The sequence below is a fragment of the Ambystoma mexicanum genome, chromosome 12 (assembly GCF_040938575.1).
Source record: "Ambystoma mexicanum isolate Mex_15411 chromosome 12, UKY_AmexF1_1, whole genome shotgun sequence".
Lineage (NCBI taxonomy): Eukaryota > Metazoa > Chordata > Amphibia > Caudata > Ambystomatidae > Ambystoma > Ambystoma mexicanum.
The window spans coordinates 1,168,767,400-1,168,784,801 of record NC_090936.1 but is presented as its reverse complement, the minus strand read 5'-3'; the positions used below and the strand labels follow the sequence as shown (position 1 = coordinate 1,168,784,801).

Genomic DNA, 17,402 nt, shown 5'->3' with positions numbered 1-17,402 from the left:
TGCTGCATTTCCTATTTCTACTGACTATAGCAGTTATTACACAAAAACTGTTGTGGGATCCCCTGTACCTGTGATATATTGTATTGATCTGTCCACACAACCGGGTACACAACAGATTTGGGGAGAGCTGGGTTCGGTCACGCTAACTAAAACCACCATTACAAAACCTTTTTATGTTAGTTGGAAACACACTGGTTGTTGACCATAGGTCCTGAGACCTAAGTTTAATCTTGGCACTTAATTGTACAATTCTTTTCAAATCATATGAACTCCTAATGGCTAAAATTGCCTACTCTGCCACACAATCACATCTTGGTTTCTGCAAGTTGGTTTTAATCAGACGCCACCCACCATTTGGTTTCATGTTCAGAATGCTCCTCTGACTTTAAATTGTTCTCTTGAACTTGTCCTCTTCCTGCTGCTTGGATGGCACTACATCAAATCTCTAAAGAGAAATATTTTAAGAAACTTTAAAATTACCCAAAGTCAACATGGTATGTGAATGTTCTTATTTGATCAAATATGTAACCTGCATTTAAGTGTGGTTATTGTGCCAAGTTGCTTCTAAAGAAGTAGATTAAGCTAATGTATATAAAAATGCCTTCCTGTTGACAACACATTAAATACTTGTCTTTTGAAAACAGTATTGCAGTCAGACAATGACATTATGAGGGCAAGTATTGAACGCCATAAAGAGATCTTGGGTGAAAAGGATCGTGAAATGATACGCAGACTTCAGGCAGCAAAAGAAACATCCTATATTAAAATCAGTGAACTTCAGGCTGAAAAGTAAGCGGATTCCTTACCACCCACTAATATCATGCATTTCAAAATAATTGCAGTTTTGTTTTTCTCTTTTTATCCTCTGCTTTTCATTTACCTAACAATGCTAATGTGTTCTGCTATGTAGTTTATATTGTTAACTCTGTTTAAGAAAATTAAACCTTTTCAGTATATAACAGAATGTTATTGGCATATGGTTGTTGAAGCTGCTGTTTGCTCTACTAGACTGCTCAGTCTAAAAATGTCAAATTGAAAATCTTTCAATTTCACTGACCAAGCACTCATTTGGGTTTAAATCTGAAGTCGTCTTGTAGGGATTATTGTTGATAGTTTAAAATGTGACATAGCTGTATTAACATATTTGTTCTTATGAAAATGTATTGCAGGACATGGTAATCAAATTTTTTAAAACTTAAAATATTTAATGATTCTAATTTGGAGAGTGATCTTGTTAGGCTGGCCTGACATTGACTTATTAATTGTATATTCTGGGCTTTGTTGTGCAGAGCTTTGCTGTAATACTCAAACATTGGCATCTGAATAACTGCATAGGACTGGCATATTGGCCCCATTTTGCACTGAGCGAGGGCAGTGAGCATGCCTGACCATGTTGGGAGTCGTCTTCCTCAATAAACGCTTGAAAATAAAATCAGGGTGCAGTTTCCCAAAAGAGTTAGAAAGTTCTGCATAAGTGCATCGTACATACCCCATCAATAGTATTACGTGCCCCCAAAATGTGGTTGTTTATGTCCTATAACACAAACTGTCTTCCAAAATATCTTTCTTCTCGAGCCCTTCGCTCAACTACCTCCAACTCTCTGACGGTCAGGCGCTTCACTAGAGAGAGAGTGGGGGGGTAGATCTCTTCTGCAGGTGCATCCCTCTGGATTGGCTTCCCTGCCCCTCTTCAAACTTGAGCTGGACCACCTGATGTTCTGGAAGCAGCTCAAGACCTTCCTATTCTCCTCTGCTTTCTTTGTCCCTCCTCTGCTGACCTATCTGTCTGCTGTACCGACTGGTTACCTGGCTACCCTCGGAGCATAACGGGTACCAGGCTCCTCCATGATCAGTCTCCCCTGCACTGCCTCTGGCCACCACACACTTAGGGGCTGTAACTGTATCCTCTACAGCCCCCTGCCTCCCTGCACTTACCCTGAGTTGCGCTGCCCTGGATGCACTTATTCAGAGCATGGGTGCCATGATCGCATGCGTGCCCCTCCCCCCCCCTCAAACCTCACTTCCTGGCACCCCCCCGCGCCCTCTGTCCCTCCAGCACTCTGGTGCTGTCGCACTTGCACGATTTGAATGTCACAAGGCCTAGTAAGATAGTTTGTATTGTCCTCCCTTTGTCTTCCCTCCCTTCTCTTGTTGCGCCTATAAACACTTGTGTACAGGTGTGTTATTAATGACTCATCACATATATTGGTGCTTCCTTCAAGCCATATATTTTGTTTGCCTTTTGTTATGAATCAAGAGCAAACTGTCCTTGAATGGTACCCGGTACTATCTAGGTGCACCAAACAAAAAAATCGATCCCCCAGTAGTTATTGCAAGCCATGCCTTCACAACAACTGTGGTCCAATGCTAGAGACCCAGTAGCACAACCGGTTCTCAACCAGCATCACACTTCCGCCTACACCAGAAGATGGGAATAGCAATCCTTTCCAAAAGCAGCACTTTGTTATACTGCCTCATGTTTGAGTCTGTTTTCTGTGCTGTATAGGAAACCGTTTGGGCCGACAGCCCTGAATGTGTATAGAGGCTTTGCCCATGCCCGAAGTCTCACATGCAGTAGTGGAAGGGACAAAAATCCAGGGCCAAGACCTAGGAAAGACCTCACAATTAATCTACAGTTTGGTGGAAACTGAATAGGGGAGTTTATTGTACTGCTAATAGGAAAAGAAACCCTTGAGCAAATGATACCTGGGCTACAAACATCACCGATTTTTAAAGCAGCAAATAGGCTGTAATTGAAAAAGAACTCCATCATAATTAAGCTTTATTGACACACAGGGGTGGACTCCCTGGTCATTAGGTGCATGGAAAGCCCATTAAGTGCTGTGGTGCCCTTAAATCCCCTGAATTCTACCCTTGATTGACACTAAAGTTTTCAGCAACAGTGGGGAGGTCGTGGGTCAGGATGGCAGCCCAAAAAAGTTGAATGAGAGACGCTGCAGCTTCCCCGCAGCAGCGTGTTGCTAAGATAATGGGATCAGGCTAAGGAAGGCTGCAGCAAGAAGACACGACATGTGAAACCATAGATGGGGCATCATAAAGGTAGCCAACGGATTGTGGGTGGGGACAATCTGGCCTAGCAATCCACACCCTGTCAGTACACATAGGTGGTGCCACGACTTCAGGCAGTGGACTAGCAGAGTGATGCAAGAGGGGAAGAACGATAAGAACTTTACAAGTGGTGGTGAGATGCATGGCGCAAGCATCACAGTCCTTCCGCTTGAGACAGTCAAGAATGAGGGTTCGGAGCACCTGCTGGCTGATCGTGCCAGAGTTTGCTGGAAACCTTGTTCCTGACTGGCTGACCCAAATGGAATGTTCTACGGACAGTACAAAGCCTTAGTTAACATGTTTGTGATCATATGCATACAGATCATGGTGGTTTATGGATTCTGAAGACCCAATGCCCTTCTACATAGTTGCTTCATGTGCTTTTGGGCAGGCTTTCCTATGTTCACTGGCGTTGATCTGTGTGTACAAGTCATCAAGTGCTGTATTTTGTTTCAGATTGGAATTTGAGAACAAAATAGCGATTTTGGAGAAAGACAAAATGGAGAGAGACTGCCTGAAGGCCGCTGAAATCCACAAATTGGAAGATAAATTGCATTCTGTCCAGATGGCCGAGAACAATGCCCGAAAAGAGCTTCAGGCACTTAGGTTACTTGCTCTCTTATCTCATTGTGATATGTTCCACAAAAGACAAAGATTGATTTTCATGATTTGTTTCAGGAATTGTACAATACTTGGTCACATTTTAGAGATGGTGGCCAGGATATTACCCATGCCATAGTATAAGATTTTTTTCATTCAGCTAATAACGTCAGTTGGTAACTAGAGACTACTATTAGAAAGGTTTCTTCTTAATGTAGTAACAAATTGCATTGAACAATTTTTAGGTCGAAGGTTCAGCAACAAACTGGCTACATTGAACAACTTGAAAGGGAGAAAAATGAGGATGCCGGTCTTAAACAGGTGAGCATCTGTACCTTTAGTATTTATTGTGATCTAGAAATTGGGTTTTACTTCATGTTGTAATCTTTAAGGAATGTCAGCCAAATGATGCTTCTATCCAGAAACTGGCCACTTCATTAGCTGGTTGTCCACCAAGCTTTCCATTTTTTCCGACCATTGATGGCTGGATGTTTCCATATAGCTCTAGATGTTGACTGTGTCTGCATCAGAGGACTTCCGCTTCTAACATTCTATTTGTCATACACTATTTTGTTTTTTGAAAATGGATGCACTGTATTTGAGTTTCATCTCTGCCCAGTTTCCCCCCGACTTTGTGCACATGGCTTACAACCTTTTAGAAAAGTGGCACCTGGCCATCTCTCTGGAAGGATGGATCGATGGTCCCTTCGGCACTACCAAAATGAGGTTGAGTTCCTCGGGAGGTGGTGGCTTCCATTCTCAAGCAGTAGGTCCCGCCTTTTGGGTAAGAGTTTCGCAGTACAGGGTTTGGCACAGATTACCAGTACTGGCGAGAAGATCACCCCTTGCATAAGATATTCTGAACTGTTAAGTGGGGTGTTCCTGCCCTACATTGAGTAGTTCCGGGGACAAAAGTGCATTGTCTAAAGAGATTTCTTCCGTTCCAGATAAGTTTCAAACTCTGTGTTGATTAAAGTTCTTTATTTCTTAGAGGCATCTTTTCCTCAAAAACCAGAGGCTGACAAGGCTCTGGGAAATTCTGGAACTATTGTAAAGTGTATCAAACCCTAGTCCAATTCCTTATATTATGGGCACTCGCATTTGTACATTGGCCGTTTGTACACCCACAACCTCATTCAGTAGCACCACAACAAACCGCCCCAGCTCACCTAGCACATTTCTAATTTCCATTACTGGACTTTATGCCAGCTGCCTTAAATCATTCCTTATCAGTGATTGATTTTATTTGGTAGAGGATCCAAATGTGTTGGTTACTGGAACCGACAAAGGGCACCATAATGGCATGTTGGTACCACATAGACCTGCAGGTGCTCAAGAAAACCTCTGGGTTGAATATGAAGGTCGTTTGGTGGGTGTTGTAAGGTTATGCTCGAAAGGATGTACTTCTGTCTGTAAAGCATGTCTTGCGCCGTTGTCTTCTAGAAAGCGTAGAGCTACACTTTCATTGTGGTGAAGCAATAGCTAAGGGTCCGACTTAGTCTTTCTAGAACGGCACAATAGTATCTGTGAAGGAGTGGCGGTGCAGGATGGGTCTTTAGATTGGTCAGTCTTTCTCCAACACTATGTAGACTGGAACAGGTGATGTTGATTTTTTTTTTTTGTCTAAAAGATTCCCCTGCTTTTAGGTTCCTGGAGAAGTCTCCAAATAATTCTGAGCTGTAGCCCTGTCGGGGGGGGAAATTCTGCCGGGGTCGGCCGGGCCGTCCGCAGACCTCCAGGCAGGGAGGCCCCAACTCCTCCCGTGTATCCCAGATGAGATAGAGTATGAGACACACACAAGGAGCAAGGTGACTCTGCTGTTTATTAGACAAAACGGCAGGGATGGGTCAAGGAGCGTACGCGTCCGTCCTGACACACACACAATCGTGGGGCTCGCAGGCCCTTTTTACTGTATTATGACGCGCTACTTGCGTCACTTCAGAAAGTTAACAAAAAAACCTATCGCCACTCTTAATTGGTTGCTCGAGTGGTAGGGTTAGTATAGCACACATATAGAGGACAAAGGGTAGTCAGGTGATATATCTGGGTTGTCCCTACAATTAGATACATGAGAATTGTTACATGAAGACTCCTGAGGATTGGTTAATATTACTGGCGTCAGTGATAAGAGCCCCATGTTCTGATTGGTGCGCCCGTGAGCTTCCCAGCCTGGGACCACCGCTGTTCCCAGCTCTCGGTGTACCTGCAATTTGCAACAATGTTTCACTATGGGTACGTGCAGACAATGTGAGGATTTATTCATAATTGGAAGGCTGACCGCTCCCACTGTCGCAGATGTCCATTGAGCCTTTCAAGTGTATCTGCCTGTGTCTCGTAGCGAGGGATCCAGACGCCTTTCCTCTCCTGGGTTTGGCATCTCGTCAGGTTCGGCTTGGTCACGTGGGGAGGGACCGTGTTTGAGGCAGAATTCTGCACAATTAATATTGCTTTTCCACTGTGTGTCTGGTTTAATTTGCAGGTGTGACCTTAACGTTGGTGCGCGGAGTGCGAGGTTGCAACATCGTGCCTTTGATGATTTGTTCTTGGAATGTGGGTTTGCAACATTGCGACCTTGGCTGGTTGTTTCACCGGGCTCATTCTGCAGGATCAGCAACCTGACTCTTGCTTTGTTAATGTCCACGGGAGCTCTTGTTTGAGGCCTACTTGGGCCTGGTGCATAAGTGGTCCGTTTGGTGCATAGGTGCTTTAGGTTATAGTAGCATATAGTTCCATGACCAGTATCGTGTCTTCATTATACTTCTCATGGTGGTAACTGGTTTCAAGAGAAGCGTGAGCAAGCTTTGTAGATGAGTTCATGACGCGTCTTGCGTTTCTGCATTCTGAAAGCCTATGTAAAAATAATAAAGATGCACGTCCGTGAATATGCCTGTCGCCTACGTCATAGCACTGAGTATATTCTTCGTGTAGATCGGTGTGGGAATGTCCAGTGTGTATATCTGTACAGATGTGCTTCCTGTTGTCTAGGTCGTCATGGCATCTCTAACGATGTGTAGATTTTAGTCTAGTTGGTCCGTGCCGCAGGTGTCGGCGTGGCCAGTGCGGGCTGCTGGGCAGGCAGATGGACACATCCGTATGTTCCTGTACCAGGGTATCTGGTCGTCTGGTAAATGGACAAACTCTTCTCGTGGCGGGTGTCTGGGTCGTGACCCTTTAGGCCAAGCGCGAGAGGTGAAGGACTGGAGCCTGGTCTTCCATTCTCCCACTTCAGTCCCCCCTCTGGTCGACTTGTCGACCACAAACATATCCTTCTCGTTATCTCCTCTTACTCGCCATATCTTAGTTATTCCTCCTAGATGTCCATAATGGTTTACATGATCTTCAAATGACCAATACATATATTCACAGGTTCCTCCAGGAGTACAGTATACCCATTTCCCTATGTAGCTCCTGGGGTTTCTTGGGTTCTCGATCTTCACTGATGGTGGGTCTAGATGGTTGGTGATGATTTGGGTGCGCAACTTCTCCCTCTCCTGTATTATCACACCTGTATGTTGGCCGTCATCTGCTGGCATCAATGGGTGCATTCCCACCATTTCGAGCAACTCGTCAGTGGTACGTGCCTTCCGGGCCTTCCAAAATCTAATTATGATCAGCGTAGCTCCAGCCAAAATAGTACAACCCACTATTATTTTCAGTCCATCTGACAGCCAGGATGGCATCCATGACCATAATAGTGAAAACCAGCTCTTATCCTTGTTTACACCGTTACTTTCATCCATCATTTTGGAGTGCATCTGGGCCAATTGTGAAACTGCTTCTGTCAGTGTACCATTGTCAGCCTCGTTGGCAGGTATGAACGTGCAGCATGATTGTCCTATCTTTGCACAAACTCCTCCTTCCATTGCTGTGAGAAGGTCCAATACATATCTGTTCTGGAGTGCTACCATCCTTATAGCTCGCAGCTCCTCTTATTGCGTTAAACCCATTTACTGTAGAATTGATGGTCATCATTAGTTCCCATCTAGTTATTTGGAGCCATTTCGCGTTTGCGTAAGCCTGCAGTCCCGGGTGTATTATTGAGGAGAAGAACATTGCTGCTCTGCTGAATAGTCTGTGTTCTGGCGGTATTGAGGTTAGTGCCGTTTCCGACCTTCCCCACAGGTAATTAATTTCCTGTCAGTGGCTCTCCTTGTCTTTTTCTTCTATTTAGGACAGTATCATTGCTGTTGGTCCTGTTCCCTTGCTCCTCCTGAAGTGGTGCAGATCTCTTTTTTTCTCTTGTCCCCTTCATCCATTTTGGGAAAGTTCGCCACATTGACATGCTTCTTAGGTACCACTAGTGATGGTACATTGACGTGCACCATTGTGCACACACCATTCCACAGGGGAGGCAGTGTATGGTATGCCTTTTCTCCACAGGCCCAATAATGGTCCATTATTACTGCTGTTCCTGCTCCCCCCTCAGGTAACTCCATCACACTTGCACAATTGGTGTTATATCCTACGTCCACCTCTCCTTTATGCTGGTAGCATACCTTGGGCGCAGTCAGCGGTAGTATTGTTATTGGCTCTTCATCTGTTTCTACCCACGTGAGCATTGGTACATACTTGATCCACGTCGTCCAACATCGGTGATTGTGTGCCTCGATAGTTGAGATAGTTTCTTTTGTTATCATGTTGCTGCCAATCACTCCTATCTCCCAGCTGTTGTCCAGATACACCTTTCCTGTTATCGTCACCAGCGGCCTCTCCCAACATCCTTGTTTACCCGGAACTTCAGTGGCGTACCAATCACATGGTAGATACTGCAGTGTTACTTTCTTTGTTTCTCCTTTTGCAGGGCCACTTGTTATGTATCTGAATGCTTCAGCATGTAAACTGCTCTTGTGGTAACTCAAATAGGTCTTGAGGTTGTTTTCATATGGATATGAGTCTCGTGTTTTCCATGTCATGTGCACTACCGTCCCTTGAAATCTTCCTTTCGTTTGGAACAGTGCCAAGTATATTATGCACTGTGCTGTCTTTTCATCTATTTCTGTGGCAACAAATGTTCGTGAAGCACTCATGGCATATGGTATTAATGAGCAAACGTAGCAGCTGTCCTCAGTTGTCTGCTTACCAATGCGGGTCATGTGTTGGTACCATATGTTCGTGACGTGTGCTGAATCTTGTATATAATTATCAATACCTTTATTGTCTGAGTATGTGCTGCGTTTACCTCTATTTTGCTTGGGTGCAAGGTTACTACTATCACCTGACGTAACACCTGTTGCAGCAGGGGACGGGGGTATATTAGGTTTAGGTGCAGCAATAAAATCAATAGCATAGCTGTACTGCCATACAGAGGCAGCCAAGAACCCGGTGATCATCAAAATCCCTATTACTTTTATTACATATGCTAATCTCACCGGCATTTTGCTCTTACCTTGCTGCAGTCCTGGCAGCGTATTCTTGCGACGTTAAAGTTGCCCGCCTAAAAATTCTCAAAATGCTTGTTATTAAATGTTAGTTGTTTGTTTCCTTTAAGCTCTCCCTATCAAATAGTCATTCAGTGTCCAGGCGAAGAGCTGTTCCCACGCTACTCTAAGTGATCTGTCTCTTAGGACCGGCAAGTATGGGCGGAGGTGGGGCATGGAATATTCTATGGCCAAGAGGAATGCTGTGTAGTAGACACGCACCCTTCTCCTTTTTAGGTACGTTGGCCTTTTTATTTCGTATACAAATTGGTGTGACAATTCTTCTGGGTAGTTATCGTCTGGGAGTACCATCTACACCTGGGCAGTGAACTTGTTAGTAAGCTATTTTCTTAACAATACAATAATACGCAGTTCCTGTATGTGCGAGAGAAAAAGAGAACATTCACGTGTTTACATGTGTATTTGTGCAGGCAATGGCTTTCAGTTCAGTTATAACTATACTTGGGGGGTCAATGGGCGGGGGGTTTGGGCTCAGATGGCGGAAGTATTTTTACTCTTTGAGCGTGTGACCATGGGGTGGGCAGTATGGGGATCACCCCTTTCTTCGTCAGTTATTGTCTCCGGGGAAGCTGGGTAGTGACACGGTAAGGGAACAATTGGGTCGCTGTCTGTGGTAAAACTTCCTTCCTCTGTCGGGGATGTGGTTGCTGTTCTTCCAATGGACCTGTCGTTGGCGCTGGGGCGGGTCTGCAGTTTGTAGATCTTTACATCATGTAGGTGGTTCCAGGCACGCTTGTCTTTTAGTTTTACTGCTCTTGTTGATACGTCCTCTACCAGATGGGGGCCAGTGAACCGCTCATCGTTCCACTTCCTATTGAAATTGCGAAGTAGCACGTGGTCACCTTTGGCAAGTTTGCACAAGTTCTCCTTTTCCAATTCTGTACTGGCGCCTTCTTCTTGATTGCTGGTAGACCCGTCCCGTGTGCGCTCGAGCTGTTGAGACACAAACACAACACTAGTAATCAAAGAAGACACATATTGATACATTTCATCACCTAACACACTCGCTGAACTTTCGTGGTCAGTGAATGCCCTTGACGTTGGCGTTAGGGGAAGGCGCATTTGACGTCCAGTAACCACCTCGTGAGGGGTGAGGTGGTGGTCGGACCCTGGCCTATTCCTCAATTCAAATAGGGCTAATGGAAGGCAATACAACCAGCTTTTCTTTGTTGTTTGTTGTATTTTTGCAATTGCCTCCTTCAATAGGCCATTCAGGCGTTCACATACACCGTTAGCCTGTGGGTGGTATGCACATGCAAATTTGTGTTTTATGCTCAGCAAAGATGTGATATGCTGGAACATTTTGTTTGCGAAATGCGGGCCATTGTCTGATCTTAACACCTCGCACACTCCCCACCTGGGGAAGACCTCCCTTACTAGGAATTTGGCTGCTCTAAATGCATCTGGGTGTGAACAGGGCCCTGCTTCAATCCACCTAGAGAATGGACATACTACTACAATCATATACCTATTACCTTGACATATGTTGATCATATCAACATAGTCAATGTGAAGGTGCCGAAAAGGTCCCTCTGGCCGGGGTATGGTACCTCTTATCACTTTTAGGGTATGACCGGCCGTAAACTGTTGACATGTGAGACAATTGCTGATAAAATTCAACACATGAGAATTTAACTCGGGACAGAACCAATCTTCTCCAATTCGTGCTGCAATTATTTCCTTGCCTGTATGGGCTGGGTGATGTAATTGGCTCAGGGCGGTGTTTAAAAGTGCCAACGGTATTACAACTTTTCCAGTGCCACCCTGGCGCCATAGTGCGTCGGTTGGTGACATTGTACATCCTCTTTTTACCCATATTTCTTTTTCGGCCATTGGTGCAGCCGCTTGTAGCTCCATAATCTGTGTGGCTGGGAGATGGGTGTACCCTTCTCTTATCAACATCTCCCTAGCCATTCCCCTCCCTCTCCCTCTCTGTGAGTCTGTGGGGTTCCATATCTCACCAAAGTATGCAGCATATTTCGCATGTGCGTCTGCTGCTGCATTCCCTTTTGAGACGTGGTCTTCACCATTGGTGTGTGCGGTGCATTTTACTAGGGCTAGTTCTTGGGGGTCGTTTATTACTTCAATTAGTTCAGCCAATAAGAGGGCATGTTGCACTGGAGTGCCATCAGCTCTCCTAAACCCTCTTCTTCTCCATTTTGATAGCCCTGAGTGGACAGTGGATGTAACATATGCACTGTCGGAATATATAGTTACTCGTTTGTCAAAACTTTCCTTTAATGCCAATATTAGTGCAACCAGTTCTGCGGCTTGAGCAGAGTAATGCTGTGGTAATTGTACACATTTCATAGCCACACACACCGGCGCCTCCATCATTTTTACCACTGCTGCCCCAGTCCTCCGTATCCCATCTCCTTGATCAATAGTTGATGACCCATCAATAAACAAAAGCTCACCTCCCTCGAGTGCGTTTTCTTCAACTTTTCTAGTACATGAGTACATTTCAGTTATTTGGGTGCAGTCATGGGCGTAATCTCCCTCCTCAATTACTTCCGCTAGGAACCTTGCAGGGTTAACCGTGCTACATCTAACAATTGCTAGTTCAGCTCTAGACAAAATGATCTCATAACCTGATGCCCTCTGCGTTGTTAGTGTGGACTTAGGTTTATTCAATATTGCAAATAGTGCATGTTCCACAAACAGTGTAGTTGGACACCCCATGGTTATTGCTGATGCTTTTTCCACTGCAAAAGCAGCTGCAGCGAGACCCTGTTCCCAAGGGAAGTGACCTAACATCACAGGGTCTAAGTGACCGCTGTAAAATGCTACTGGTTTATAGCCCATGCTCGTTTTTTGGGCCAATACTGCTTTCATCACTGCTGAGTCGCAATGTGAAAATATAAAAAATCGTCGCTCATAGTCTGGGGATGCGAGTACTGGAGCAGTTGATATTGCGTCTTTCAATTCGTCAAAGGCCTCCCTCATTTCCATAGTCCACCCAAACTTTTTCTCCCCTTTATTGGCTTCCCTCAAACCCTCAAGCAGGGGTCCTATGTATGAACTGTAATCAAATACCCATGCTCTACAGTAGTTGCACAGCCCCAGAAATTGCTGCAGTTCTCTCACAGTCTGTGGCATTGGAGTGCTTGAAATGGCCTGTGCTCTTTGTGGTGCAATCTTTCTTCCATGTTGGGATATCAGTTGGCCAATGTAAAGTACCTGTTCCTGACAGTATTGTATCTTTTCCATGTCTACCTTGTACCCTTTTTCAGCCAATATCGTCAACATTTTTAAGGAGTCCTCTCTGCATTTACTTTCGTTTGTACTGCAAATTATGTCATCCACATACTGTAACACTGTGCTTTCCACCTCAACGTTACCCAAATCCATCTGTATTACTCTATTGAAAATTGAGGGTGATTCACAATACCCCTGTGGCAATCTGGTATGTTTCCACTTTGTATTTCGGTAAGTGAAGCTTGTCAAATCTTGTGAGTCTGGGTGTAATGGTATTGAAAAAAAGCATTTTTAAGGTCAATCACTGTAAATCGTGATGCTTCTGCTGGAATGCCACACAATATTGTGGCCGGGTTTGCTGTTACTGGATACTCTGCTTCTACTATGTTGTTCAAGGGCCTGAGGTCCTGTATGAAGCGCCAAGACCCCCCTTTAGCCTTGCGCACTGGGTACACAGCCGTGTTACATGGTGACTCTGAGGGGACCAATATGCCATTGTTTATAAGGGCCGTTATGGTTTCATATATGCCCTCATCTGCCTCTTTTGACAGTGGGTACTGTTTCACTCTTGGTAGTATGGCACCTTTTTTCAATTTTATCCTTACACCCCCTATGCTTTTTATGCATCCCACGTCATAAGGGCTAATAGTCCATAATGATTTGGGCACCCTTGACGTATCCTCCTTAAAAAAGGGGACTGGGGTGCATGCGGGTGCCTCAAGTGCCATTGCAATTTTCTGTGCTACTTGTTTGTGAGCCACTCTTAGCCATATTTCTACACTCATCATGAACACCATTTCACCTTCCTCCTTTTCTTCTGAGAACAGCTCCTCATCTGACACCTGGGTCAGCCTACATCCTTCTGCTAGTGCTATCACTGCCCTCCATGCTCTCCCTTCCTTATCTTGGGCATGCACAGCAATATAATCAGCTGTTGCAATAATGCTCTCAATGTCTATTACAAACACCTTTCCTTCTGGTTCATTAACAGGTGTTTCTGGTCGGAACAGATAGGCTGCTGGCCTCCTCCATATCTTCCCTTCTATCCCTGGCATCCATGCAAATGCCCTGTCTGTTCCATACTGGAATAGCTTGCCATCTACTGGCTCCGCCCTAATCGCTGTCTGTCCACAGTATGCTTGCATAATCTGTCGTGCTGCGAGCATGTTAATCCCTGGAGTAGAGCAAATTATGCCATCCTCTGTAAAGGAGATCGTCATATTCAACCTGTTCATTATGTCCCTCCCCAGTATATTTACTGGTGAGGCACTATAATATAAAAGTGGAACCGACAGATCATAATCTCCAATAGATAAGGGAACGTTATCAGTAAAGGGAACCAACCCTTTAGCCCCAGAAAATCCTTGGGTGTTCATGGCTTCGCCTGACATCTTAAATTTACCTTCCCTTATGCAAGACCGGGTTGCCCCGGTGTCAACAAGGAATGATAATTTTTTGTCACCTATCGTTACCTCTATGCGTGGCTCCTCCGCACTATTAGGTGTTACTGACAGGATGGGACACACCAAGGCCGTCTGTGGGCTGTCCTATAGTGGGTACAATGATTGGCCATTCCCTGTGTAAGGGTTGTGTCCCAAGACCGTCACCCTACCCAATTGCGTTTGTTGAGTTTGGGGTTGCTGTGTTAGCGCTACTTGTTGTTGTGGCGGTGGCTGTTGTTGTGTTATTTGTTGTTGTGGGTCACTTCCTTGTTGTAACGTCTGCTGTTGTTGTATGCCCTGCTGTTCTTGTGAGGTCCTAGATTGTGCCTGTTCATTCCATGCTGGTGTTCCTGGCCTGACCCTACACGTACGTGACATGTGTCCTAATAATCCACAACTCCAACACACGGGTGGTTCCCTGCTTTGCCATGGGAAGCTCCCTGTGTTGTCCTGGTATACTGGTTGCCCTGTGGGGTAGGAATTTCTAAGTCCTCCCACCTGCTGTTGGGCATTATATCCGTATCCGCTCCCTCTCATAAATCCTCCTCTCCCCCTATTATAACTATAATACCCAGCTCCTTGCATTGGGTACCCTCCTCCCATGTTTGGTGCGTGTAATTGCAGTGGCGGGACTTGTTGTGTTATAGTCTGTGGAGGTGTTATTTGAGCAGGATCTTGTGCAGCCACTACTTGTGTGGGGCTTTGGGCCATTGGTGTGGGCGTAGTTATTAGTGCCCCTTCCATTGTGTATTTAGTAAGTTTTTTCTGTACTAGTTTAGCCTCTTCTGTTTTCCTGTCCTCTTCCTTTTGTTTCATTTTCCCTTGCCATGTCCTGCAGTGATGTACTATAGTCAGTTGTATTTCTGGCCATGGTTTTGCTTCCATTCCCACTACTTTCTTTAGTTGTTTCTGAACTCCTTCTGGGAGCCCTTGTACTAGTATATGATAAAATATGGCTGGTGTTTTGTCCCATTGTTCTCTAGTTTCCATGCGCCACTTCTCTTGGATATCCTGGATATAATCAACAGGATCCTCATTCTCACGCATCTTACGGGAAGTAATTGCTCCTATGTCTGATGTGTCTGGGTACTGTACTTTCAGTGCCTGCCATAGCGCATGTCTGCAGTTTGCAAATGGTGCCCCATCATGCGATGTGTTTGTTATTGTTACCCCATGGAATCCCGCTCTCTTCCAAATGTCATCCGCTCTATCCCCTAATATTGATATTAACGGGCCCTTCACATCTCCTACTGCTAGCTTCTGTCCTGCGGTGTGTTTTTCCATTTCATATATCCACTTACCTGCACCTCCACTTAGTGATGGGAGCCTACATTTTATATTTTCTGCTTCCAAGGGACGTACTGTGGTCTAACCCCTCCTCTCTCCAACAGTGGCATTAAGTTGTGTCTTGTGTCACCCTTTACGTTCCATAATATCGAGTCGTCACACCCCTCTTCTTCTTCCGTTTCCTTTACCTCTTCAATTTCGTCCTTATTACCCCTGCTCCTAACTCCTTCTCCATCCTTTCCCCTCCTTTCGTCATTTCCTGTATTTAATGTGGGCGTGTTTATTTGTCTGTCTTGCCTGCGACTAGGGAGGTCTCTAAGCCGACATGCATAGGGTGTCAGTTCGTCCATGAAGGGCGCGAGCTTTATTCTGCGCAGCGAGCGTGCGGTGGTTGAGCACGTAGGGTGCGATGGGGTAGGGCGTGATGGAGATGGGGGTGGTGTGGTTTCATGGGTTTGTCTTTCCACTAGTCCTTGCATTCCCTCCTTACTTCTCTCCAGCTCCTCCCTTCTCCTACTGATCCATGGCGAGTCTGTTTGTTCGAGTGAGGTATAGCTTATCTAAGCTTTCCCTTTCACTCTTTCTTCCTTCCCTCTCCACTCCTTCTTCCTCCTCACTGCAAAAATCATTCATAAATGGCACCCCCCACTCTGCCTTTTTCCCTTTTATTGTTACTGTTTCTAAGTCTATTAGGTCTATTTCCCCTTTTCCTTTGTTACCAACTGCTCCCCCTAGTGCTGATGTTGTTGCTACTTCTCTACTTCTATATACATCCCCCCATTTTTCACTCTCCCTACTCCTCCCTTCTCTTTCCCCTTCACTTCTCTCCTCCATCTCCCTACTATTTTCCTTTTCAATTCCTCCATCACTTCGTTGCTCATCTGTTCCAATATTCTTTCATCCTCTTTCTTCCTTTCCCATTTCACCCTTTCTCTTTCTACTATATTTTCTATTACTTTCCCCTCTTCATATTTCTTAGCTGTCTCTGATAGTACCCTCCTCTTCCATATTTCCTTTTCCTTTTCCTTTTCTTCTTCTTCCTTCTTCTTCTCTCTCATCACTACTCTTGATACCCTGTCTGCTGCTGCTTTTACCCTTTCAGCTTCTCTCCTTTGCTCCTCATTTCGTTCCCTTAATTTTTCCAATTCGTTCTTACCTTCTTTCCTTTTCCTCACTCTCTCTCTTTCCTCCCTCTCAAGCTGTTTGATCAATTCATTCTGCTCATCCCTTAGCTTTGCTAATCTTTCCTCCAAAATCTCTTCCTTTTGCCGTAATAGCTCCTCCCCCCTCATTTCACTCTCTCTTGCACTATCCTCGTCTGTTCTCTTTACCACCTCCCTCTCTTCTCCAGTTAGTGAACCTCGTAATTTTAATAATATCTGTGCAGCTACCCACTCATCGTTTCCTATCTCTACAGTCTGCTCTTCTCCAATCCTCCCCTCCCCCACTGGCATCTTCCTATGAGCCACATATGGTGGAGGGCTGTATGCCGGGTTCGAGTATCCTTCAGCCGCCCTTAACTGTCCTTCTATTTCTCCTAATTCTCTTAAAGGGTACAACCCTCCTCCCTCTGTTTTCACTCCCGGTGTTATGGGTATCTCGTTGCTGGGTTCTCTTTTTATGTTGTCTGATTTATCAATCTTTTCTCCTCCCTCTCCTCCGTTCTCCGTATTCTTTGTGCTTTCACGCCCCTTTTTCCCATCCTCTCCTTCTTTCTTAATCTCCTTTTCTTCCGGTGTTTCCCCCATAGTGAACATTCCATTTGGTCCTGGTCGGGACCCCTGGAACATCCTCCATAAATTAAAAACCTCCACATGGTTTGCCAACTTCTTCCCCTTGTATGTATTGTGCAGATGGTTTAGCAGTGAATGTTGGGCATATGGATCGAAACTACCATTAGGCGGCCATGGTGTTAACATTTTGTTATCCGTCCCCTGGGTCCACTCTATGCTGTACTTAATTAATTTCTCCCTATGGGGTGGCAGTGTGGTGCATATGTGTTGTAGTGGGGTAGTGAGGGTGTTCCCCCACCCTCCCGACCCTGTCCTGTATGACATAGTAGCGCTCCACTTGTTACCCTTCCCTTCACTAGCAGTTTACAATATACAACCTTATATTGTTTACCTGGCCCCGCAAGTGTGGGGACTTACGACAATCCTTTGACAAATTATGCAATAAAAAATTATTAAAATAATAAAAAAAAAAATATATATATATATATATATGGTTTTACATTTGTATATCAGCCCCCTGCGGCTGCGTACCCTTTACGACGCTCTTATACAGTCGTCCTGTTTCCCCGTTCTCCTCCCCCTTTTACACCTGCCGTGGCCGGCGTTCTCCGTGCGCAGCCACGCCCCTCTCCCCT

The 17,402-nt window shown here is 45.2% G+C and overlaps 1 protein-coding gene across 4 annotated transcripts in view; it reads left to right on the top strand.

The window, feature by feature from the left end:
* CEP83 (centrosomal protein 83) overlaps positions 1-17,402 on the top strand; it is a 284,641-nt gene that overhangs the window by 153,229 nt on the left and 114,010 nt on the right. For all 4 annotated transcript variants that reach the window (XM_069629801.1, XM_069629802.1, XM_069629804.1 and 1 more), the window contains exons 10-12: positions 645-789; positions 3,526-3,675; positions 3,915-3,990. In XM_069629801.1, coding sequence (XP_069485902.1) covers positions 645-789; positions 3,526-3,675; positions 3,915-3,990 — 371 coding nt within the window. The remainder of the gene's footprint in view (positions 1-644; positions 790-3,525; positions 3,676-3,914; positions 3,991-17,402) is intronic.